Raw genomic sequence first — 26,930 nt, 5'->3', positions numbered from 1 at the left:
CCAAAGTGCTTAAGCACAGGATAGCCTAGATTTATAACTTAGATTTACAGGTAGCTTACAACACTATTTTGTTTTGTGAAAGCGATTAACTATAAAATTGTTTTGCAACAAGTGAGTATTTGCTTGCTTAACAGTCAAAAGATGATGAAGAAACCAATTTTTTTTTCTTTTTCAAAATTAATCAAAATGTTGAAGTATTAGTTGGGGTTATGCTGGTTCATAAAACTGCCTTACTGGACAAGATGTGTGTCTGAGATAATTAGGCATCATGTTTTGGAACAAAGTGCAATAACCTTACAGCATACCTACTGTAATTGTAAATATAAATGCCAGCTGAAAAACAGTTTATCCAAGAACAGTATTTTAATACATTTCGTTGGGCTGTCAATCATTTCTTTGTAAGATGTAAGGAAAGGATTTCCTTTGATTTCATCTAAAATCATCCTCTCCCTAGAAATACGAGGCTTGGTAGTCTTCATTTCTGCCACCTTCCAGAGGATATTCTTAGTCAAATAAATGTTTAACTCTCTACAGAAAATTGCTAGTCATTTAACATGGAATAATGCGAATGTCATTCTTCTGCATGTAAATTAACTGATGATGAGAGTTTACAGATTTTGATTTTCAAAACACGTAAGTAATCCCAGGTTTAGTTTATTTACATCAGGAGAATCCTGATTCAACAAGACAAGTAGCGTGTGCCTGTCTTTTACCACAAAGGTAAACTCATTAATTTAAACAGAACTACTCACATGCTTAGCAATAGGTGTCTTTACTAGGTATGCTGAATTCCCTTGACTAGACTCCAGTGAGTATTTTCCTGGGGCCACTAGCAAAATGATGAAAATTTCTGGGGAAAGTAAAAGGAATGCCTTATAATTACTGAGAAGTCATCTCTGTAATTACCTCAAAATAAATAGCTGCATTAAGAAATACATAATCTCTTATAAAAAGAAAAATGGTGAATCAGTGCAGAGGACCGCCAAGTTCCAAAGAAGTAATATCAGACAATTTGTGACCCAGTGACTGACAGCTGCTGCATGTGCTTGTGACTTGATCAGGATATGCAAGAATCTTTTAATGTTTCAAATGTTGAGTACTGTGTCTTTGTAGCATCCGTCTGCTAACCATCTATGTCACTTGTAAATGAATTAATAAATCCAAACTTCTTGCAATTTTCTTAGAAACATTATTGGAGCCCTAGTTATGTTGACCTCTTCATGATAGTTATGTTGACCTATGTTGATCGCTTTCAAACATTAATCAGCATCAGTGAGTGCTGTTAAAGACCATGTGTTTCATATTTCTGAAGGTCTCTCTCTTACCTTTTATATGCAAATTACTGATCTACCTTAATTCAAATTATTCCTTAAAGCACAGCTTCTGCCAAGCTTATCATTACTAGTACATCCAATTTACCATGACTGTTGCACACTTAAAAAAATCACCAGACCATCCTGTAATCTAGAACATGCTTTTCTATTTATTTTGTTTTGTACAGTGCTGAACCACTGACAATCTTCAACAGAAAAACAAAATACTGTTTTCTGTCTATCCATCCGAATATCCTTCTATCCATCATCTCTCCATCCTGTTGCTGTTGTTTATGTATCAAATTTTTACTCTAGTTCTCCTTGGATTGGTAGTAAAAATCTAAGCTTTCACAGTTTTTCATTGCAGTTCACGCTTTGGATTTGCATATGAAAACCTGATACTAAATAATACTCAATGTAATACAGAGCCGTATGTGCTCTATATGAGTATAGGAATTTCCAATTTAAAGCCATGAGAAATTTTATTTCTTAATATCCCACATAATAGGAATGAGTTTAAAATCACAAATAGATCATTATAATTCACATATTTAGCAGGTACCAAAACCAGATAAACTCTTATAGGAGTAAGATTTTATTTTCTTACAATTATAAAATTTAGTCAAAAGATGAAAGAAGAATGCTTATTTCCCCAGGAAACAGTTTTCTTTTTATTTTTCCTTGAAACATTAATTTTCCTCTATGCTGAAAAAAATGGCCAGAATATATACTGTTATTTTGCCCTTTGCACTGTGTCATGGATGAAGAAGCTCTGTGATTTTTTCAAGGTCTTAGCTTTAACTACTGGGCCATAGCATCAGAGATTGGTTGTTGCTATTGTGTGCCATATAAGGGATATTGTATATTCAGAGGTCTGAATCATTACTGTTTTTTTCTCTGTTGCAGTACCCCGCAACCTCTTCAGTGATTTCTTTTCAGTGAAACGTGGACGAGTTTTGGTTTTGCTTTTTTCATTGTCATAGGAATCTTGGTATGATTCGTACAGCTTTCCTACCGAGACTAAGAGAATGTAGTTTTAGAAGCATGCCTAAATTATCTATTATCCACAGAACCGTAATGGGCTACATACCCCTGAGATTATGAATTTATGCCAATTTATGATGAATTTAAATTATTGATAGAAGTGCTATTTACTGACAATGACAAGCATAATATAAAATAATTCTGCTAACATCAACTGACATTCGCAGAGTTACAAATGTTTTCTGATTTTCACTTGATAGGCAAGAGCCTTAGCAATAGTCATATGTGACCTGATCCATAGAAATGACATCTTGTTTTTACTTCTTCCAAGATTATAAGAACTTCCATGAAAAATATGCTTACAGATGACAAACTGACAATCCTGAAGATAATTAATTTTTGTTAGTCACAGTGTAGTTACCTCATTATTAGCAGCAACAAGAGTTTTCCCATTGTACCTACTGTCCCATTGTAACCCAGGTACCTACTAAAGTACCTCACTAGGGAGCTAGAATGAGCATTCTTAGTTATTCGAGACTGTTCCAGTCTCTAACCCATTTCTGTCCCTGGTGTATACGATGTACACGAGTTGTGCTAGCAAACAGATTTAGTGATATCTGTTGCAAAGAAATTTTAAAGTGTATAACTGAGCAAATAGTTAACTTCATCCATAGCAGGTAAACTTCATAGCAATTAACCTTAAAAAATTATGGTAAAACTGGATTGAAATAAATTTAAATATTACTTTTTCTCAACGACACTTTGTGTATAGTTCTTTCAACAAGTTTTATTAAATTCACTGGGATGAAAAATGAGCTGCAAGCCCTCACAGAATTAACTAGGCATATTAGTAAACTCATCTTTTCCTGTTTCAGTTTCATGTTGAACTTACTAGCTTTGGTTTCTATTGCTAGTTTGTCTGCACTGCAAATTACTTCTCTAAAATGAAAGCAATAGCAGTGCTACCTTGAGATGATTTGGTAGCAATAGTTTATGAAACAAACATTTTTCATAAATTAAATTACAAATAGCTGCTGATATGCTGGCAATGATGATATTACAGCCGTAGAGATTTTTATGGATTTTTACGGATTTTTACAGAAACAGGCATTCAAGTACCCTGTGGTGGTTGAAAACTCCTTACTTGATGGTGAGCAGTTTTATGGTGCTATACTGGAAACAGTAGCTGGAGTGGGGAAGGGAGGGAAAAGGGAGAGGGGAAAAACCAGGGTCTTCTCAGCAACTAACTTGAAGTATCTAATTCAGGAACTTGCTTCCCCATATAGTAGAAAGTAGTCAACTTCACTGTGACTGGGGGCTGTGTTTTTTGTACGTGGTTACTAATCATCAAGAATATTACCAGTTTTCCATTATCTGGGGCAACAGCTAATGGAATAGGAGACTCTGATAACAGAAGAGCTTCCATAAAAAGATAATAATGCAAGTACAGGTACAGAAGCACAGCATCGGATTGTGTCCCCAAATGCCTTAATTCAACTCAAAGAGCTTGAGTACCTCCAGACCATGCTCCCCACGAGGAGCGGAACAAAGGTTACAATGGATGTTTTGTTTTGCCTTAGGAAATATCTCCACTGTCACCTAGTCCTTTACCTCCAAAATAGTCTCTCCAACCTACCACAGGCATGCACTGCTCCCTAGCAGAAACATCTTTCTAGTCATTGCTTCCAAATCTAGCACATGAACCTTCAGATCCTGTAAAGTGATGGTATATCCCACTTTGAAACACTCCTTACCATGTCCTTTCCTGTAACCCAGCAAAACTCCCACTAAGCTTTGGGCCCACAGAGAGCAGGGTCCCAAAAGCTTATACTCCTACAGCAAGCTCATAACCCAGCTCAAACCTTCTGTCAGGGAGCATATCTGCCTGCTAAGGCCCTATCCCATACTTCAGGGAACTTGTCACCTTCCAATCTAATTAATCCAAGGAGCCTGTTCGCTAAACCACAACCTGCTCTCAGCCAAACATAACAACCTTATTTTATGGTACCTTATCTAGAAGCTACTTCCAACCTCTCCTAGACTTTTCCCTAAACCTACAGCCTTTCTCAGCGAGTGCTTCCAGCTCAACACAGGTGAAAAAGATCTAAACCCTCATGGCACAGCTGCTGCTGTGTCCTCGTGTTACTGGCTGGCTTCAGAGGCCACTTGGCTAGCTCTCCTTCCCTTTCTCTCTACGTGATTAGTATGTTGCCTAGCTTTGTTTAGTGTTTTCTAGAGGATAGGCTTGGTCTTTTGGTTGTTTTTTCAGAATACCTGATGTACTCAACAGGATCTCCAAAGGATGGATTACAGAAAAAAGAGTCTCCCCTGAACAATTTAAAAATCAACGTAGGTTAGTTCAATACAAAACAGTGCAATATGAGGTCTAATTTTTTTCTTCAGAAGGTAGTAAATTATTTTGTGTGTGAAAGTAAAATTGTTCTTGGTAAGAAAGCAAGGTACTACACAACTGACTAGCAAAACTCTTTAACGGGGAGAAGAACTAAACTAGTATCACCTAGCTTTTACTGTGCTTCTTATTATTGGATCTCAGCATTGTTACTCTGATGGTGAAATGTAGGCAAAATGAATAAAATTATTCTCCAAGTGATTTAGTTTATAAGTATATTGCAATAAATTGTTCTCTGATGGCTTGTATTCATAGAGGGTAGAAAGTGGATTTTAGTATTACTTACATGTGCTTTGGAAAGCTATTCAAAAGTCCCTTTTTGAAGTTAATTTCAATTTTGCATGTAAATGTTCAACTACTTTATGTCCTATGTATGAGAAGAATATTACAATATTCTTCCTAAGTTTGCAGTACTTTTATTTTACATTTTTTAATTTGCAAGTAAATTAGTAAGTTTTATTATTAAAAATATTTCCTTTAAGAATGTAGTCCCTTTTAATTTTTTGTTTCAAATGATTCTAATATTGAGGACTCTTCAAAATTCCTTTGTAGCTAAAATTCAAAGTATAAAACTTTAATAGTTGTATTTAAATACTTTTTGAGGTTTGTTGGCTATTTTATCCTGCTAATTTTGGTAAGTAAAAAGATCTTCTTCAGTGATGCTGAGTATTGATCAAGCAGTATCAGCCCTGGAGAAAATAGGCCTCTCTGGGCATATCTTTTCTGTTCTTCTGTGGCTATGGCTTCCTACAAGTTTTCCTCTAAACTGTAGTGAAAATATGACCTTATAGTCTACTCTAAAAGCAGCACAATTGATATCGTAACAGCAAGCTATTTGTCAGGGAGCACTAGCAGAGTCTGAAATCCAAAGCAGGGTTAATGTTATAGAATTTCAAAACATTTTATAAGAATGTATTCATTGGAATTTGGCTTGTGTGTTAGCTGTAACAAGAGTATTGTATGCAATCTGGCATAGTGTAAATCTTCTGGACTCCAATTTTGGCATGATCTAATTCTAATTGAGTCTTGTTTTGTAACATAACAGCTACTAAAAATGCGTGTGCTGTTTAGTTGAGTGACAAGAGATGCAAGGATTGCTACCTACAAATAAATCTTAAGCATGTCTACTATATTCACTGGAGAGAGTTTAAAGTATACACTGACTTTCCAAAAGAATTTGATCATTTTTTCTGATATGCGGTAGAAATTCTGGCCTGCTTATGAGATAATTTCAGAATCTTCACCTTTCAACTTCAGTATGTGAATGAATTCTGGAAAATGAAAGTTCTTGGAGATGTTAAAGAAGGCAAATGCACTATACTCGCCTACCTCACATGGTGAAGAATGAAGAAAATTTCATTAAACAAACTATGTTATAGGTGGGACAAGTAACGGAACAGACTGCGATGTTCTATAAAAGCTCAGTGACAAAGCCTAATAATTTGTCATGAAATTTCCATCTATCTATTCAGCCATGGAAACCTACAGTTAGTGCTGTTGAGATGCTAATGAAATTGATGGGAAGGAACCCTTTAAAAGTAGGTTCTGATAGAACAAAAATCCCTTTCATTTGCAACAAGTGAAATGCATAGGGTTTGAAAAGAAAAGAGCTACGTAAATATATTGCTGTTAATTTAGAATCGGTTTTTCCTCTTCTAAAAACTTCAAGATTTCAGTCTTAACCTTCTGTGACAACTGCCCCTACTGTATAAACAGATTTAATCTAGGATTGCATCTGTACTTGCAGTGTCATTCTCCCTTATTCAATTGTAGTCTAGAATATTATTAATCTACTGCTGGTAGTGTGCTTTGGGATGGTTCAAACTCTCCTCAGCTTCCAGGGAACATGTGGTCTTGGAGTCAGATGTAGAAGAGCTGTGGATCTGTATAGATAGGGATACTGAGTGGGTGGACCAAAGGATGTCTTTTGGCCATGGTGTCTCCTGAGATGATAAAGTTTATATATTATCAGAAAAATTGATGTGAAAATCCTTACCAATTTGGTAGACAAAGCAAAAACCCTAACATACCCAGGTATGTAGCTATGGAAAATAAGAATCACTGCTGGCAAGGTCATGTCTTCCATGAGAGCATTACAGTGTTTCCAGCGTGTTTCCAGTTTTCCAGATTGTGAGTCTGACATTTGTGAGGCAATGCACATTGGGATGCAGATGCGCCTTCCTTAAAGTTCAGTAATGAATAGATCTTTTGTTTTCCATCTTGTATAAAGGTGCAAAGTCCAGATGTGGACCCAACTGCCACTAAAGTTCTGGAGGGATGAGCATTTATTTTTTTTTTTAAATTGAAACTTAGAATTGGCAGTGTTGTTAGGAATTATTTGGCAGTTCACATATAGAGTTGTCTAAGTGATGATTGCCTTTTACACTGATGTTCTGTAAGAAAGATAGCTCTCAGGTTTTAGGTAAAAGGAGGTTTGGGGATAAGTAACTGGAAGTTAAATGACAGTGAAGGATAGCTGAGAATGCAGGATAGCATAATCATAGTGATGTATAGAACTGGACTAATTTATTTATAGTGTTTATATTAATGAAGCCCTGGTAAAATCACCTTAATCTTGTAATCCAGTGTTGCTTTTGCTCTGCATAGTATTTAGTCTGCTTTTAAAAGGCTGTGTATATTTCATATGCTAGTGATAACATAATAAGAGCACATGGAAATCCTATAAAGATTGGAGGAAAAAACCTCTCATGAGAAGAAAAACAGATGCAAAGCTATAACCTTGCACCTGGAAATCTTTCACACGGCAGTTCTGTGCGTTCCCAACCACCCCATAAGGACAGAAACAACACAAGCAGCTGATAATGTGATTGTGAGGAATGTGTTGACCATGGTGATGACAGGGTGATACATTTACCCTAGAGAGCATGAGTGCACCTGTGAAATATTAGACTGTGCTTTTTTACTAGGAGATCATTTTAGAAATATTTAAGAGTAAGCTATAAGATGGAAGGAGAGGGCAGTTAAAAGAGGCTGGGAAGAGGTAAAGGATAGACATTTGGGGAAAAGCAGAGTGTGCTTTCAGAACAATTTATTACAGAGCTTTGGAAGCTTATTCCGTTCTCACTAAGAGCAGATCTCAATCCACATTTCCTATGCAGGCAAACCTCTATCAATGCAACTAATTAAATACATTGGAATTAGTAAATGAGGAGAGAAAAATCCTAGTTTATATTAAAAATACATAATTTAACATGTAATTAGCGATGTATACTTGAGAAAGTAAAAGGGAATGTTTCAGAAAGCTGATTTGGTTGCACTGAATGTGTATTTCTAATTCATGTTTTGTGTTAACACACCAAATGGTACAGGAAACATTACATGCATGAAGAGCATCAAAATTGAAATTACTGTTGGTTTGGTATCATCTGGGTTTCCTGAATTCTTAGAATGTTATCTTCAGTACTCACAAATAAGTAATGTTTGTGATTATATTTAAAGAATACTATGCATGCTAGTATTACTGTTTCCAAATGATCCCTTTCCATTTTGGAGTTCCCCTGTGGGATGAAAGAAATAAGATGTGCTTGTGGGTTGGTTTGTTGGGGTTTTTGGTTTGTTTGGGTTTTTTTGGTTTTTTTTTTTTTTTTGGTACTGTTTAATGTAGCCTTATGGAAAACTTAGCAAACCTTAAGCTGGCTTATAAGCGACATGTGGATCAGGATGTTTTGTAGGGAAGATTCTTCCCAGTTAGGCTGCTGTTGTGTCTGGGAGATGCTGATATACATTGGTCAGTTTACCTGCTTCAACATTTTGTTGAAACTTGATGAAAATGTGTAATCTTATTCAAAGGCTGATAAAAATAATAGAATACTGTCTATATAAAATAGGGAGTGTGTTTTGTGCAGGCTTGTGAACAGATGCTAGCTGACATGTTTTAGCCAGAAACTATGAAATTAATGATAAGGTTTCCTGGGAAAAACACTTCTGTAAGTATTTGAGGAAAGCAGTTCTGAGCTTCAAATGTCCTCACAGTCAATTGGATGAGGACTGATTTGGCCTGCCACCAAGGAGAAGTAGATTCTTCACTGGCAACACCTGAAAGGAAAGGCAAATGCTGAATAGAGAGTTTAATGCTGAAGCAAATAGCTGTAAGGAGCTCAGAGCCAGGTTTTATGGTGTGAGGAAAGTGAGAGAGGATACCAAGAGGCAGAAACAGTAGAACACCTGGATGTAGGATACATTTTTAGAGATGATAGATTAAACTTTCTTAATCTTTCTGTTGGAATCAACCTTAGGAAGAGAAAAATGCCTGGAAAACCAATTAATATTTTGGCGGTCTGTCCAACATTACTTTGCTAGTGAAGTGGAGGAAATCAATATTAAATACATTTATGAGTACATTATGCTGAGTTATGCTGACCTCATTAAACATATCACTAACAAATGGCTACAGTACAATCGGTAGCAGGACAAAATTTGAATCCTAGTCTGCTGAAGCTTCCTTTCATGGCACAGACAAGAAGTAGCTTCTTCAGGACAGGGCTGGGTGAAGTTTACCTGAGATTCTGAAGCTGGTTAGCCAGAAGATTAGCTGCTGTCAGTGGAAGAAAGGGAAATAAACTAATTGAAATCTCAGTGCACCAGGAACTTGGTAAATGTCAGACTTGCCAAGCAGCCCTCAGAAATGTGTTAAAATGGGTCTGGTCACACACTTCAAAATAGTGGAAGGGAAACTCAGTGAAAAGGCTCTCTGAGACTCATCTGCCTTGTGCTTCAGGGTACAGGATGGCCTGGCTCCAGGTGATCCCTGGGGACGCTCGACACTGCTGCCAGTGAGCTTTACAGCTTTCCACAGAACTGAAGGCTGCCTTGCTGCTTGCAGGGAAGGCAGCCTTCTATGGTTCAGAGAAATACCATGAATGTGTTTAAGAGGAGGAAAACGAGAAGAAAGGTGTAAGGGACTAGTACAACTAAGAGTCCTAAATGAAATGAAAAAGAATGTTTTTCAGACTCAGTACTTGATTCTTGTGTTTATTAATTTAAAACTGCACTAAGTGGATGTGGATAGTCTTCAGAAATGGGATAATACTACTGATACAGGAATGTAATGGTTCCAAGTACAACATGCCAGAGGAATCTGGGCTTAGGATAGAAAGAAATGCTTACTGATGTGTTCAAATTCTAAAGAGAGGAGATTGAGACCAGAAACTTCAGAAAAGGATATTTTACTCTCTTTAAGAAGAACTACATTCAACACCTGAGAAAGAAGATCTGCTAAGTCATGTGTCACCACTGTCTACATTCTACCATTCTTTCGGCAGCAGTGCCCAGCTATAGTGCAAGTCTGGTTCATTTTACTTCAGTTAATTAGGCGTATGCTGCTTTCATACTAGTAACATTTTCACACAACTTGTGGTTTTCTTTATTATTTAAGTTTGTTTGTTTGTTTGTTTTAACACGGTGTTTGAAGTTGAGGCATCTGAAAAAGCCAGTTTGCCTGCCTGGAATAAGATTTGCCCTAGGGTAACAAGCAAGTGCTAATCTATGAGGTTTCTGTCAGCTGAGAGGGAAACTGCAAGTATTTGCAGGGCAGTCAGTCTGCAGTGTCTCGAGTAATCTTATTGAGGGGAATTAAATCCCTTAGAGTAAGGAATTCAACAGTTGGCTGTTTTTGCTGAATAGGGCCCCATCAGATTTCTTGAGTTACTAGGTCAGATTCATTTGACAAGGTTCTAAGTTTCTCCTAAAGTAAGTACAGTTTGAAAAATGTTGCAATAAGATGTTATAATAATCTAACAGATTAAACCTATTTGAAAGGTGTGTATGTGATAATAAACAAGGCTTGCAATGTTATGTTTCTTTAGGAAATGAGACTAAGAGTGTAATCTCTTGGTGTTTGTGCCTCCCCTAACAACTTTTGAAGCCATTGATTAATTTCAGCCAAAGCTGACAATGGAGATCAATCTTTGAAATACTCGATTTCTATGAGCTTCATGAAAATGCAATCCATCTCTCCTATGCACCTATCTACAAGTACTCTCATTAGGAAAATGTGGTAGTGTCAGTTCAACCCTCATTAGTTATCAGATAATCTGTAGGTGGCAGCAGTAGTATGAATGCCCTGATTACTTCTGTCAGATTAGTGCTTTTGTAGAAATGGAAGAATCCAGTTGTGAGTGCTAAAGCTATGGGAAATCAGTCTTTTCTAATTCTGCTGTCCATATTTCAAATCAGTTTTACTTGAGGCAGTGGTATGAAGAAACCATAAAGGTGATTAATATTTTGTAATGAAGCTATTGGCACCTAATAAGCTATTCATGTCTATAGACCCCTTACTAAAAATATTTAAGAACTTAAAGGTAAATGTGAAATTCAATCTTGAATACATACACTTGGATACTAGATCCTTTGTCTAAATGAATTCATTAGTATTGATTGATCAATTGCCTTCCAAAGAGATAATCAAGGGGTAATCTTGTTAAAGACAAATGGACTACTTAGCATGACTCAAAATGTCAAAGGGCCAAATCTTGATTTCAGAGTGGAGAATAACCTTGCAGTTACATTGTGACTGTTAAAATGAGAAATGCAAGAGGGACTCATTCCAAAAGGAAGTGAGTTTTTGCTAGGTCTCTAAGTCAGAGGAGCCTGCAGCTGGCTGATCCAGCAGCTTTGCTGTAATAGGCAGTGCGGAAGGGATGGGGAGAATCAGGTCTGTTTTGGTGTCATGCAGCACTGAAAGATAAGGTCACCTGAGCTAAAGCTTCTGATTTATTCCTGATTTTGTTAGTTCTTAAAATGAAAATATTGTAAAGTTTTTTTGCAAATGTTGGAACGAACTATATGGATAATTCCTAATAATGACCATTAATCAGCTTTCAAAAGAGTATTGCAAACTTTAATGTGTTTGACTATTTCCTAATGGTCAGCTAAAAGATGATGATATTAGGATGTAAACAGCATTTGGAAAATGTGCTGCTTTGCATCATACTGGCATTTTTTTAAAAATTAGATCTGAATACCAGCTGTATGTTTACTCCGTTTCTTTTCTGGATTATCTTAATTTCCATTTTAACTACCAGATATAAAATATGGTAAGCTCGAACACGTATCTGTAAGCATTGGGCCCCAGATCTTCACAGACTTCTTTTTTTTAATTTCACAATTTTTACTATTAAAAATGGTAATAAACATCCTTAACATCTCATTTTATTAACTTATTTAAGCTTCAGATAGTAATTATGATATATTCAGGTATCCAGAACACAATGGAAAGAATGCTTTGTGAAACATTGACACTCTTGGTTCTCTCTAAAGTACTCTTCCAGTCTCTGAAGTTACATTGTACCATTTTGTAAAAACAGTGTTTTGAACAATGGTCTGAAACTTACTGGACTTAGTATATGACCAGCTCCTAAGGAGAGCAGGCTCTAGAATGGGAAGCCCCTGGATCCTGGGAACATTTGACTCTGGCAATAAGTGTGACCTGGGACCTCTCTGTGAATACAAAGGACTCAAAAATACCTGTTTAGTCCTCATAATGGAGATGGTCATTCTCTGCACATGACTTCTGCAGACAGATTACTGTTCGCTTACAGCTCGCTTCACGTTTTCTGTTGCTCACTTTATGTCGGGGGTAGAATATAGACAAGGACTTTTACATAAAACATCTACAGCTAAATTGCTGACTGCCTGGGACTTTATTCTCTACAAACCTTAAAATATTACTTCAGAACTAGAACAATAGAATAAATAGCTTTTCAACTTGCATACAGTAGCAGCCAAAGCTGGCTAAGTTTCTCTCTTACTCCTAACCTTGTTTGCCGTGAGCTGTGTAAAATCTACTGATGCCAGACTGATCCATTGTATAGGGACAGACAGCAAACAGTTCTGCTAAAACAAAAATCTCTCCCAAATGGATGAGAAAAAAAACTTTGAAATTGTCTTTTGAGTTATAGAAACCTAAGGTGCTTTATGGCGATTTTATTTCAAGCTGACCTGTGATGTTTTTGGTGGCATTTATGCAAAATTTAAAAATTATTCTAACTTCCTCATTTATCAAGGTTTCATGTTGTTTGAACTCTTTGAGCTATTGCTTAATGATCCATAATTTTGTATTTTTGAAGAAATGTCTGTGACAAACCAGCCGGGGCTTACAGATTGATTCCTTAATAAGCCATCCTGATTGGAGAAATTTCTGCATATGTTTTGATGCTACAGTTAATCTCCTCCACACCCTGATATTCCAAGCTTTGTTTTGAGCCCAGGTGACTCGTACCCTGATCTGTGAGGATTTCCAAGCAATAAGGCAGACTAAACCACCTTACATTTCAAATTATTTTGTAATATACCTGCACAGGAAAAAAAATATAACATGACATAAAAGTAATGCAAGACTTTTCAAAAACTGCAAGTGCCTTTTGGAATATGCAGATGAGCTTTTTTGTGAACTGCTATTCATCAAGCTTTCATTACTGTGGTCTGATTTCTACATTTTAGGTTGTAACCTTTTGGGAAGCTGTTTAAAATGTTTACCTAGGAATGTGGAATGAAGCATTCCACCTGCTTCATTTCTGAACCTCTGTTTTACTCAGAGGGAGCTCAGGATTGCTTGTCTGTCATACGCTGTCACTTGAAGCATCAAAATTTATGTGGCTGAGGAATTGGTCTGAGTAGGCACAATTCATATAGACTGCAGCTTTGGTTATCCCTGCGCAAGGGGTTAGCATTAGGTTAAGCTTTCTCATTTGATGTGATCTGCAATGAGTACCAAGTCTGTACTGGAGCAAGAGTTTTTGTATAAATGCTGTAGAAATTTTGGGCTCTGGCTCAGGCCTGTGTTTCAAACACAAGTTAAATGCATCTAAAGTGTCCCCTTTCTTGTGGCGTCCATGCTGGGTGTTCCCTAATGGTGAACCTGTTTGTTGTTCTTTGTGTCTTGATAAATATTTAGGACACGCATGGCAACAGCAGCAACAGAAGACCAGGGGCTTGGGGTTCAGATCTTGGGCAAAGAAAGGTTTTGAGCCTGTATGAATATATAAATTACTGAACTCTTGAGTAAAAAGATATTTCTCCTGATATTGTTTTGTAAACTGAATTCTTTCTTGCAAGGAAAGCTTAAGTGCTGTGTTTTGCTCTGTAGTACTTTTAGTATTTTTCATCCCAAACTTAAAAACAAAACCACTTCTCATGGTTGACTTAAATCACACTCTTTTTCTGTTGTTTTCAGCAACTGGTAGGCTGTGCAGAAAATCACTTCTTCCAGTGAATGCCCCATGATTTAAAGACAGATGCCTGATAATTATTCAGGCTTATTAGTTGGTGATCTGCAGCAGGTACCACTGCATTAAATGGAAGTGGTTTGCACAAGCAATTCTGATAATCGAACCATTTAAAGTATCTACCCGGGGGTGCACACGTTAGGAAGTTCCTTGGCCAGCAAAGACTTGGGTCTTTTGTAAACCAAACCATTTATTTAGACATTTATGTCCATATTTTGGCATCTAAGTGTAGGCTTAGGCACCACAGGCTGAATTGCCACCTTTACTTTTGAAATCTGAACCATAGTCACTTCTAAAGCTAGCTGCAGTGCTGCCAGCATTTTAAGGTGGGGCTTCTGTCAACAGCATATGCAACACTGCCTGGGTTACTCTCTACATTAAAAAAAAACAACAAACAAAAACCCAAGTAAAAAATCCCCACCCAAATTCAGGATCTCGTTCATGTGTATGAGTAAGGAAATGGATGATGGTCTTTTAAAAATAAACAAATTTAAAAAGTGCTTCTCTATCACGATTCTCTCACAGACTGAACAATGTCTTGACAGAATTGATGAAGCAGAGAAAGAACTACGGTGCCCGCTACAGTACTAATGCCTCATCCCCTGATAAGTGGAACAGTATCAAGGGCTTACATAAGAATGGCTTCTCACTACTGCTCGTGTTTTACTTTGTTCTTGAGCTAAAAGCAAGGCCCCAGCTATATGTTGATGTAGATTTATGCCCAAGAATCCCAAGATTTAAGGATAGCTTCACCATTCACAATTAAAAGCTTATTTGCAAAATCTTTGTGTACAAACTTTTGTGGTGTGTATGTGTACGGGTTTTCTTGTTGTTTTTTGACCTTCTGAATGGCTAGGTGAATGTTGCATTGTTCAGCTTGTGACTCTGTCTTGATCAGCTTACCCTTACTTGTTCCAGGTGTTCAGGATTTGGGATATCCGTGCAGTTGGTGCTGGCTGTCAGCTGAAGATACAAGGACGGATTCTGAACTGGTAAGGGTTTGGCTCTAAGTGGTGACTTTGAGGGAAAGGTCTAGGATGTGTTAGCTGTATCCTTCAGGGTAGGATTCCTCTGCTCTAAAACATGACTTTTGAATGCGTTCTTGTGAGCTGAATGATTGATTTGCACAGAACAAACAGAGGATGTAGCTTTCAGGTTTCTCACAAGGCCAGTTTCTAACCATGCAGTTTTGTCACTTCTTGCTCCTAAGACAACTTACACTTCCTATTCTTTAGGCAATAACATGGGGTGTGCCAAAGCATACTGAAGAATTGTTCAGTGATTCTTGTCATTGTTTTATTTGGTGGGTATACACTTGAAAGGTTTGATGTGGCATGGCTTTGTAGGATCAGATAAATCTGCAACTAAATATTAATAATGTCTGGTGATGGATCTTTGTTTTTCTTTTATTACTGGATGTAAGTGCCCATACTTGGCCCCCGTCTTCATGATGTGATGGCATGGCATTGAGCACAACAGAATGAAGTGGCTTTGATTTGTTTCTAGATACAATTTAAAATGTTGGCTTGTTTATAGGCATGGTTTAACAAATCAACAAATTGACTGGGATTCAAGGAATGTGAGTTTTATTACTGGCTTTTCCAGTATGGAGTACAGTGGCCTTGGCAGGTGAATTAACCTTCTTTTGTAGATTAAAAAGTTGAGACCTGGAGAAGCAAGTGACAATGACATCCTTTATGCAAGTTATAAAACCAAATATGGTCTACATAAATATTTATAAAATAAATGAAAGTTGCTGTTGATATTACTGTAGCATTTCCATCTGAAATTATTCGAGAGAGTTTGTAATGCAAAGATTTAAAACAGTTCTGTTTCAGAGCTGCTTCTTGTGCTTTGTCATAGTAGAGACCCCTTCCTTCTTTCCATCCTCTCTCTGTCCCTTCACTACCACTCCCCATCCCCCCCAAAAAAATTAGGATTGAGGTGGCTCTTAGTTCTGACCCTTCCAGCTGACAGGAGGTACACCAGGTTCTTTTTTCACCTGTGGCCAGAGTGTTTTTGTTCGGGCATGTATATGTGCTTCTCCGATCAGCAGTCTCTTTTTTTCTGAAGTGACCTCTACAGTGCACGAGATTTATGGCAATGTGTACTTTCATTATGTATCAGTGTTCCTATGCAAGCTCCCTGCATCTCTGTCAGAGGAAGAACAGCTTCTCAGAACAAGCCTACAGTATTATCTTTGAACATATGTTCTCTATTAAGTGAGATGAGGAAAGTCACTTAGTTTTCCTTCCATTTGGAGGTTAAAATGGAGGGCTTGTCTAAAAACAGATTGTAGTAAATTGGAGGTTTATTTGAACAGTATGTCAACATTATTAACTTGAAAATATATACTAAATTGATAGGTTTCCTTTAATTACCTCATCTTGAAAGCTGTTCTCAACAAACAAGCAAACAGTTCAAAAGTGATTTAATCTGCCTGAAAATGAGAAAATCGGAGAAAAACATACAGCACTATTTTTCTCAATATGACCTTTGTTATAAAGAGTGCTAGATACAGTACATAGTTTATTTGGCCCGTTCTACTTCTTCCTGTTCAGAAGTAATAACAAATTTAAAAAACTGTTTGTGTCCAGATTCTAGGGTTATTCTGGCAATGTGCAAATGTTGGCCTATACTTTGTGCATAGCCAACATATTGGGTTGCGGAGGGGCTAGCTTTTTGCTATGACCGGTTTGAAACAAGTTATGTGACTGGGATCTTTGAACACACAGTGTCACTTGACTACGCTGACAGATGTTTAAGATGTCTATATAAATGCTTCATGTGTGAAATGCATTATAAAAATATCTGTGAGACTTCCTTGCTTTTGGACATTATTCTGAAGATTTTAATGATGTTGTATATGCCAAGAAAGCCAATTTGCTTTAGCATTCCACATAATCATAGACATTTCAGCAGCATTCACTCAGCACTACTTATGTATGTGCTACCCTTTCAGACTGAAGAGCTAAAATTAGGGGCCTTCTAGATTACCCTACTGCAGAGGAGAAACTGGGGATTTCTAGGGAAACTGAACTGCTTTAGTACAGTTAATGAGAAACATGTGCCAAGTCTGACTTTCTTCAACACAGCACATAAACAGAGACAGTTTCACAATTTGGAGCTTTAAAACTCTTTCAATAAATAACCCATTTTAAGAATGCACTTGTTCTTGACCAGAATGTGTCAGTAATTCAGGCATGGTTTTCTTCTTAATGTGGCTTCTGAGCTGTTTCCTTCCAGGTGAAACTCTTTGGGTAGAAACTCATATCCACACCAAAACTCAATAGCAAAGCTCATCTGCCTTTGTTTCAGGAAGCAGTGCTGCCATAGTAGGAACTGATGATCCTCCCGACCTAGTGAAGCGTGGTTCTTAAGTCCACCATTTCACCTCTTGATAGAGTGTGAAAGAAACATGACTTTTTTTAGATCTTCCAAACTACTCATTGTCACCCTTTCCAATCACTATATCCAGAAAAATGAGCATCCAGAAGTTATGCTTTCTGACAAAATGAACGGAGGATGTTACAGTTCTTCTAGGCAACCACTAGCTGTCTGGTAAAGGAACCATGCAAAATTACCATTCTTTGCCCTTGTACTTAAAAAAATAAGTAAGAAATAGCAGATCTTGATCTACACAAGTATTTTGTTCTGAATAGCTTTGGCAGTGGTTGATAAATCAGTTCTGTTATTTTAAATATTATATTGATTTTATTCTTGAATCTGCCCCCAACTGGTAAAAAGCCAGCTTTATTGTTGTACAAATTAATTTGTATACGTCAGTGAAGTTAGCTGAGATTCCTAGGCATTTATGCAAAGAAATCTAGTGATGGTGCAGCATGTAGTCCTGGTTTGTCACATAAGGTACAGATACTTTCTTTAGTAGAAGAGACTGGTGTTTTCTTCATAATTTGTGACTGTGTGGTGCATGATATGAGCAACCTTCATTACTACAGCTGAAGGTACAGTGATTCTGAGGTGTAATTTGGCTTCCTATATTCAAATACCAGAAGGTAGTCTGCTTGCTCCCTTGTCCTTGTGTCTCTGTGCTCTCACACTGAAGTGACTCAATCTCTGGGCCTAATTGACTAGTGCTCGCTTTCAGCTATCATCCCGAGTCCCTCCTCTCTGGGTTATGTTTCTCTTGACCCTACCCCGAGCACTAAAGCAAAGCATGATACCATGTCTCCCAGTTGCCGCGTGCTTGGTCACTTCCCCATGAAATTTGATTTTCTACTTCCCATCCTTTCTACTGTGTATAGTTATTTTTATATGTACATGCTTTATTCATACAAGTATGTCTAAGTTCGTGTTTTGCTATTTTATTACGCATAATTTCCAAAATTATCCTCAGGAACATAAGATTCTTAAATACAATGGAAAAAGCTTTTGCAATTGCAAGTTTTGCAGTTTCTTGCTGTCCTTATAAAACTGTGATTGACATTGGGGGATAGTAGTTTGTCACAGAGGGATTTGGGACACTATTACAAAACATAGCAATTTTTTTGGTTTTTTGAGGGAAAGATAGCTTGGTCAGTGAAAGGTTTGCCCTGGGCTCATCTAGTAGAATCACTGACTATGTGTATCTGGTCTGATAATGTGTAGAACACATTTAGGGTGCCTAAACTGCTGAACAGGAGCTTGTTTAGAGGTTATAGTTGTGTGAACATTTACAGAAAAAAATTCTTCGAAATGCCTCTGGATTTTTGTGGTAGTATGTTCACGAAAAACAAGTATGCTTAGAAATCCTGAGAATCTGTGATCCAAATGTCAGTGGAAAAGAATTTGCAGAAGTTGGGGCATCTTCCTTACCTTTAAAGGTGATAGCTTAAAACTGTTTTGGGATGTAGAAGTTGCAAAATTTGGACTAGACTTAGCATTAAACAACATGTGACACATCGTATACAATGATACAATACTGCTTATCAGGATGTGGTATTTGCAATAGGAAGCCATAAACCCAGACAGTCGTACTTGCCTCTCCTTCCCATATGCTTACAGTACACGTGAATACCTTTTCATCTTGCCACTTATTTTTTGCACTAGGGGGTTGGCTACTCATCTTCAGTATTTCCTTGTTAGTTTATGTAATACTTCAGTTTGTGTTGTCCTATGTTTTATGTGGCAGCCTGTCATTAAAGATCCCCGCAATTATCACTTTGTACAAGCCTACCAGTCTCTGCTCTATGGCCAAATTGCAGCTGAGCAGTTACAGTCTCCTTAACTGTGAAGTGCGAAGGAACTGGGTGGCATCAAGCTTTTGCTCTTGTTTGTTCTATCATCATTTTGGAGTACTGTTATGTCTCCCTCAAACGTTGCCACTCTGTATCCAAGGATTCCCTCTTCCTTTGCTAAAAGTATAGAGTAAAACTGAAATTGAATCAACTGCTATGCTAATTTAGCATCCCCTCCTAAGATTTATTGTTGATAGCTTCATGCTATGTATCACATGAAAATAAAGACAGATTTGTATCTCAAAGAGCTTATTATGCTCCTTTGTAGATATGATTCATTGGGAAATCTTTATATTCTCACTAAATTTTTGGTGTCTACCTTTCTCTGGGTTCTGGAAGTTGGCAGGTAAATTTACACACACAAATGGGCCAAGTAAATCACCAGTACAAGCAGAAATGATCTGAAACAACCTGAAACGATCAAAGCCTTTAACTTTACATGCATATAGCTGTGATAAATGTAAACGTATTTTGTGACATAAAGAGATGCAAAAAGAAGGCTTGTTTTATGATACAGGCTGTATCATGCCTTTATCAAAAACGTTTACACGTGTGTTTACTTCCCAGGCAACAGGGCTGTTGCTGGAGGCCATCTGATTAAAAGCCTTCATCCTGCAATTCCCAGTATTAGGATAAATCATAGAGCGTTGTTTACATGACTCCTGGTGTTTCATGTCATGTATCCTCATATGCAGATGTTTTTCATCTTTTATTGCTAATGGTGAGTACGTGCTAAAGTTTTCTATGTGTTTTTGTGGCATTTTGTATGTTTAAACTCTACAAATGTAGAATGGGAATAATTATGTATTTTGTCTGAGGGAAATGAAACTCATCCTTGTGATACTTTTTGTTTTGTTTTCTCTGCTTATACAACAGCCTTTTGCTGTTCTAGAAAAAGGCAGAAACCTTTCACCAGCTAAACTTTTTGCCTTGCATTCCTGGATTAATAATGCAGGCAGATGATGTATGTCAAGTCACATGAAGGATGACAAGATGACAGAAAATACTGACACAGTGCAGGGTAGAGCTGGTTTGCTGAAGCACCAAGACAAAATGGAAGTGATTTAGCAATAATTCCATACCTCAAGTCCTCTGTGTATTAAAAGGATTCCTTTATCAAGAACTTCAAAGGTAAAAGGCAAGGGGAGTCATATTTTTCAGCTGTTTTAAGTGACTGTAGCTCCATTAGTGACTGGATGAGTGAATGAATGAATGCATGTGGTTAAGTGGTCTGAGTTACTTGAAGATCTGGTTGAGAAGCTCTTTCTAAATGAATAATAGGGGAAAGATAGTGAAGATAGTTTTGAGAGTGTATACAAAATTCTGATTTTTCTGCCTCCTCCCCTTATTTGGGAAAGAACTGTAGGAAACTGGTAAGAAGCCCTAGCTGAAAAGCTTGATTGAAGAGAAGATTTTTAGAGTTGATTCCCTTCAGAATAGGAAGCAAATGAGAAAACTTCTAACAGCTCTTAAAGGAGGGGGAAAGACTGATGGCCAATTTAATGTTTTTCTTCAACCTTCACTTACATTACTATATTAGTCAAAACAAAAATCACTCTTCTTCAGGGTAACAGAAGGTTGAAATGAATGCTCAACACTTCTGTAAGTGCCCCTTACCCCCAATATGCTTTCACTCTTCTCTCCTAAGTAGTCTTCCAGCAAAACTGACTTGATTTTGTGTAACAGTTTTATTTTTCTTTATCTTTTGACAGAAAATGGCTGCTTTGGGGTGTGTCTATGTGGGGATGTGTGTGTATGTGGGGTGGTGGTGTTCCATTTTGTTTCCTCCTACCACCATCCAAGTCTAGTAGGAACTGTTTCTGATTATGGCCAGGAACTTCACAGCTGCTGTTCTTCTTCCTAGTGTGTTCAGAATAATTTGTGGAGGGTTTTAACTTCATGCAGTGAAGGAGGAGTGCCTAAACGCTAGAAAAAGATAAAAGAGAAGGTTCTGATACTGTCAGTCTGAATGAATGAATGAACAAACACATGGTTGAGCTTCTCATTGAAATAAATCTCAAAGTCCTAAAAAAGGGACAATTCAAAATCTATTTGTTTAAATTCCTGATTCCAAAGAGAAATGTATGTGTTTTATAAATAAGGCTTTGTTACAGAACAGCTGAACTGTCCCTGTGAACTGTTTCTGGCATTCTTGAGAATTTTATTCTAAATTGTGAGCTTTCTTTTCTCTAGGCTGTGAAAAAGAAACAAATGGTATATGAGCAAACCAGCAGCACATCTAGGATGAATCCATAGAGACTAGTAGGCCTAGAGTTAATGGCCTGCAATTCTTCCAAATATATAGTACTCCCAACATGAACTACATTTTAAAAGCACAATCTGATTTTAGTAAATGCTGCAGCACTGTGTGTAGCTGGAAAGGTTGTGTTGTGCCGTGGGATTAGAATTTAGGATTCTCTTGGATTTTGCTGTTTTCAAAGCTACTCAATTGCCTTCATTAGCTCTTTCCTTCTTCAGTTACTGATTGCTTCCACAGCAGCAGGAACAACATGACGGAGACTCTATCCTATTTGCTGGTGCAAGTAGTAACCGGATCCTGTCCTTAATCATTAAGATGCTTTATTGTTGCAGTTAATGTGTGTTAATAAAAATCTCCTACTGTAAGTGATATACTATCTAAGATTCTGACTTACTTTTCTTGTCAGTCCCTTCCTGGGCACAGGGAGGAGATTGAAGAAGATGGGTTTAAGTATACCTGCAGTATAAAATGCTGCCAGCTGCAACAGATGTGTCTTACACCTGCTAAGTCCTTGCTAGCAAGCTGGCCTGGCACCCTCTGGTTGTAAAGCAGGCAGGAGTACAGTTTCATCACATTCTAATTTCATTTTTACGCAGTCTTGGGGTTTTTGGGAGATGTTTAGTAAGTGAATGTCCTGATCAAGCTGAGCATCCTGTCTTCTCTGCAGAATGAAAGTCTCTGGTATCCAGACTTGTGACATGAAAGAGAAAAATCATATCAATGTAAATGCTTCACATACTCTACATTTGGAAGTAATGTGGATTCTATATGTACATCTTCATAGATATGTATGTATGTGCCCACCTCTCTCTTCCCAGAAGAGTAAGGGGAGAAGTGTTCTGCTCCATAACATTTTTTTTTTCTTGTTAGGTTTCAAAGTGTTTGTTTGAAAAGGAGTGGTAAAAGTTGAATAGAAAACACCACAGTTTTGAATACAGCTGTAGAAAGTGTCATCACTACATCACACACTTGCTGGAAGGAGAGAGGAAAATGGACGAGACTAAGTATGGTTAGGTCTGAGAGAATAACGTGGAAAGGTGGAGGGAAGCACTCGCGTGTGAAATGGTCTGACTGGTATCTTTGGATCATATCATTTGGAAGAAAACATTTTTCATACAGTTTCACACTTCTGGCATTTTCCTCTGTCTTAATGGTTCTTAATTCCTCACTGCAAAAGTGAAGTTTCTTATTAGATGGAGTGACTTTTAATTAATGCTTGTCTTTTGTGAAAGCAGCCTGAGGTGTACTGCAAGAACATACCAGGCCCATTCAATTCAGCAGACCTACCGTGTGACCAGCTGCCGCAAGTTTGACTATGGAGTCAAAGTGAAAGGCTTATAATCAATTTAGAAAAGTATATAGCGGGGCAGAGAGAAAAGTGTTTCAGCTTTAATTTTTAGATAGTGATTTGAAGGACAGAGACAAGATTCATATGAAGGGAACTGATTTTGTTTCCCTCTTCTAAACCTAAAGGAGCTGAGTTTAACACTGTTGAAGGATTTTCTGTGAGATGTTCACGCAGTTCTGGTGGTGACAGTATCTTGGCTTCAGTTCTGAATTTTGTTCTAAATTTAGGATTCCTCTTTGCCTCTCTCTTGGAAATGTAGTTGTTCCCTTCCCTGCTTGGTATCAATAACAGTCTGCCTCCCTTTTAGCATTATTTCTGTACTCAATACTTGCACAGTGTGTGAATTTCTTTATATCTTCTGTGACTATCACCATGTTGCGGACATACATTATTTTTGCTTTCACAGAAGCAATTTACAATAGATGAATAGATGTTGACAGTTCTGGGCAGCCAGAGAAAAGTTGTATCACAACAGACTTAGTTCTGAATCAAAGAAATGTTGTCCTTACTGCCTCCTACCACATTTCCAAAACTGTTTTGTTTGAGTCATCCATGTTTCCTATCTTTTCTTGGCAAAAAGTAAACAAAAATCACACAGAAACCTTTCAGGAGGTCATGCCTGAAGGACAGATTATTATTATTTTTTAATTTCTCTCTTCATTGGGTCTCTTGTTAACATGTTGCTACAGATTTATATGTAGCTGCATCAGCACTGCTAGCAATCCTGTTGTGTGAAATGGCTCGTCTGCCATCAAAAATGATGAAGAGACAGCAGGCAGCAAGACAATAGATCAGCCAGAGTGTCTACAGATGTTTTTAATCTGATCCTGTTATTTACACAGTGTCATAGGTATGCACGTTGTTTTATAGACATATAAAACATGAGAGTTTCCTGTCCCGAGGGGCTTACAACATGCAAGATTGTAAATTAAATCCTGCAAGATTTCTGGTCATACTATTCAGTGCCCAGTGTGCTGCACTTGCTGTAAGCTATACATGGAATATACCCTCTTCTTGCTAGCTGCATATGTAAGGGAGTGTGTGAGCTGGCACAGGCAGGACGCAAGAACAACCACAAAGCCACAGATGAAATGCAAAGAGTAAATTTATTTTCGTTACCTCGTGAACCGGGGGATCCCTGAAGCAACACCCAGGCAGAGTGGGAATGCAGGCGCCGCAGAGCTCGGTCCTTACTAGAGGATCACCGAACCTGCTGTTTTTGCCTGTATTTCAGGGATTTGTGCAGGTGTAATTTAACACTGTGCTTTGATCTTTCCCACAGCAGGGCAGGAATCTCAAGCATGTTCAATAGGGTACCTTTAAGTCTATCACAGGCCTGTGTTATCTAAACACAGATGATCTGCTTGTCCAACACACAAGGCTAAACAACAATTAGTACGATATACGTGTTTTTCAACACCCCAGCTGCAAGTCACTTGAGCGTGTTTACAATCCTCCTCGCCAATCTTCTGTTATTTTCCCACATTCCCTCCCCTTGCTCAAGGAACCACTTCCGCTGGGGCTGGCAAAGCTGGAGGTGTGCATTTGGGCTTGTGGGGTGTAGGGCAGGGTAATTTACAGAGGCATGCAATAAACACATATAGAAAAAGGAATAAACGTATCTCTACAATAATGCTTTGAATCAGGTGTCCCACTCAGCCAGCCAGGCACCACCAGTAGATTGTTTCATTTGATGCATTAAGTCCTGGAGATGTTAAATGTCATCCTCTACACTGGCTGATTCATCAGTTATGTTGAAGCAACACATGCCTTCAAAACCGGAGCAGTGTTCATGATGCTTAAGCAGGAGATAGTCCACCACCAACTGATTTTGTAATATTCCTTGGCGTAAAGCCGTTACCTACTTGGAAAAAATAGCAATGAGGAACATTAATATCAAAAGCACTTAGCATAATTCTGTAATACTGGGGTTGGAACGCCAGTGAAACACGTTGTCAAAAGATCTGCAGCTGTTAATCCTCCCTCAATACAAAAGATGAGTTAGTTACAGTAGAGGCCAACCAAATCTAAGTATTTACATGTTGATCTCATGGAAATGTATCCAGGGCACACGCTTGTAGTACAAGACTACAAAGCAGGACGACGAGCCAACCTGTGATACGGGAGGAAAACAGGAGTGTCATCTCCTTCCAGTAATACACGCGCCGCGGCTCCAGCTCCTTCAGCTGACACCACTTGGGGTTGGATAACCTGATGTGTGGTGATTGCCCACACAGATTGGAGAGCTATGGCTTGCGCTTCTTCAGAGTGAACGTCAACGCGATGTTGGGTTCGCAACACCGGTCACACTGTCCCGATGCCATCTCCTCTAGATACGGCACAGCTGTTCGTCCGAGATACCCGGAATACAGGAACTGGAGAATCTGGTATCAACAGCAGAGGTAAGAGGAGAGGAGAAGTTGGGGTGCAGAGTCACACAGCACTCCCACGGCTTATTATATGAATCTGCTCATCTAGACTAATTGGTTGCGGCCCTGCCCCTCCCCTCACGCCGGCCGTTGCTGCGCTATGCGCAGGAGTGATATGGCGGCCCCCCGCAGAGGGCATGGTGGGGGACTGGGTGGCATCGGCAGGAGGCTCTCCGAAAATCTGGGGCCACCTGCGGCCGCACCACCACCTAGCACCAGAGTCCCCCAGCAGAGAGGCGTAAAGCCCCTGGCCCTGCCCCGGCTGGGGCTGCAGGCGGGAGCAGCGGCTTGGCAAGCAGGAGGCCGAGCCCGAGGGGAAGGTGCAGAGTCTGGCCGCTCAGCTGGAGGAGCGGGTGGGCACGGAGCTGGTGGTTGGGCCAGGGGCGGTCGGCTTTTTTGCGTAGGCGCTAACTTTTGCCATCGGCAAAACATTTCTGATGTTGTAATCCCGTTTATTTCTGGTCGTGGGACACCGGCTTGCAGAAGATCATTCCACATTTGTTTCCTCATCATCCATGCTGTAACTCCTTTTGGTTTTGCCGGCTTTCCTTTATCCACCACCCAGGCAGTCCTGAAATTACAACCCCCATTTCCCTCAAGGTATTTGCTAATGCACCTGCATTACCTGAATCATAGAATCATTAAGGTTGGAAAAGACCTCTAAGATCATCTAGTCCAACTGTCAACCCAACACCTCCATGCCGACTAAACTATGTCCCAAAATTTGTCACTGCTGGTATAATGAAGGGTTTTAGTGAGGCAGGCGCTCCTCTCAAAAACTGCATTTTCATACTTCTTGTTACTGCTACCCTGTCCGGATTGGGTCCTGTAACCAATGCATGGCCACTGCTGTTCCCAAAACGTTCCCAGGCACAGCAGAGTCAGATGATCAGCAGTACAGCAAGCAGCAAAAGCAAAAAGCAGCCACTAACGAGCACTAGACTCTAATATACAGTAAGGCAAGCAAAGCCCCATGGCAAGCACAGGAGCCTGCCAATTAATAGCTAAACAGCAATAACAGCTATAGATTCAATCTAGCATGTTCCAATCAAACCTGTCGTTATCTCGAGCCCTTCGAGCCCCACGTTCAGTGCCAAAAAGGACTGTTGTGGTTTAACCCCAGCCGGCAACTAAGCACCACACAGCTGCTCACTTTCCCCCCCGACCCCCTCCATTTCTTAGCAATACGCACTAACAACCATTCTACAGTATCTTGCAGCCCATGGCACCACTCTGCTTGAGCAGTAATTACTTCCTGTGTGATCACCTTTGCATCTTGTAAAGTCCCGACTTCCCTTTCCAATTCTCTCATTTTACTCTGTAATGCAACAACTTCACGGTCAAGAGCTCCAAGACTGGTAACTAATAACTATCCCAATCTCCCCGCTAACTTGCGAGAAGAATCCGATGCCACTTTCCATGGCAATCTGTGTGTAGCCATTTCAGTTGTCTGGGGGGTAACCACTGCCCCGACATCTATTTCAGGCCGTGCTTCTGGCAGAGCCCACATAGCCAGGAAAGTGGCCATGGGGGTCCAGTGCTTGGTACCAGGCTATCCCGGAATACGGGGAGCCACCGTCATGGCGTCCCCAGTCCCCGACTTTTTTGCCAGCCATGGCATGGCTGTTCCTGGATCCTGCCGACTACGGCAGATGTGCGAGCCAGCACAGGCAGGATGCAGGAACAACCACAAAACCACAGATG

The 26,930-nt window shown here is 38.9% G+C and overlaps 1 protein-coding gene across 3 annotated transcripts in view; it reads left to right on the top strand.

The window, feature by feature from the left end:
* The first annotated feature begins 20,302 nt into the window (after nt 1–20,302).
* JADE1 (jade family PHD finger 1) overlaps nt 20,303–26,930 on the top strand; it is a 98,670-nt gene continuing 92,042 nt past the window's right edge. For 2 of the 3 annotated variants that reach the window (XM_072863218.1, XM_072863229.1), the window contains exon 1: nt 25,100–25,199. In XM_072863218.1, coding sequence (XP_072719319.1) covers nt 25,115–25,199 — 85 coding nt within the window. In that variant the 5' untranslated portion in view covers nt 25,100–25,114. Of the gene's footprint in view, nt 20,321–25,099; nt 25,200–26,930 lie in introns of those variants that run through there. The other variant, XM_072863226.1, reaches the window with a different exon arrangement.

This window comes from Ciconia boyciana, chromosome 5 (genome assembly GCF_034638445.1).
Source record: "Ciconia boyciana chromosome 5, ASM3463844v1, whole genome shotgun sequence".
Taxonomy (NCBI): domain Eukaryota; kingdom Metazoa; phylum Chordata; class Aves; order Ciconiiformes; family Ciconiidae; genus Ciconia; species Ciconia boyciana.
Note: the sequence above shows the minus strand (reverse complement) of the source record. Positions and strands in the feature narration are given on the sequence as shown.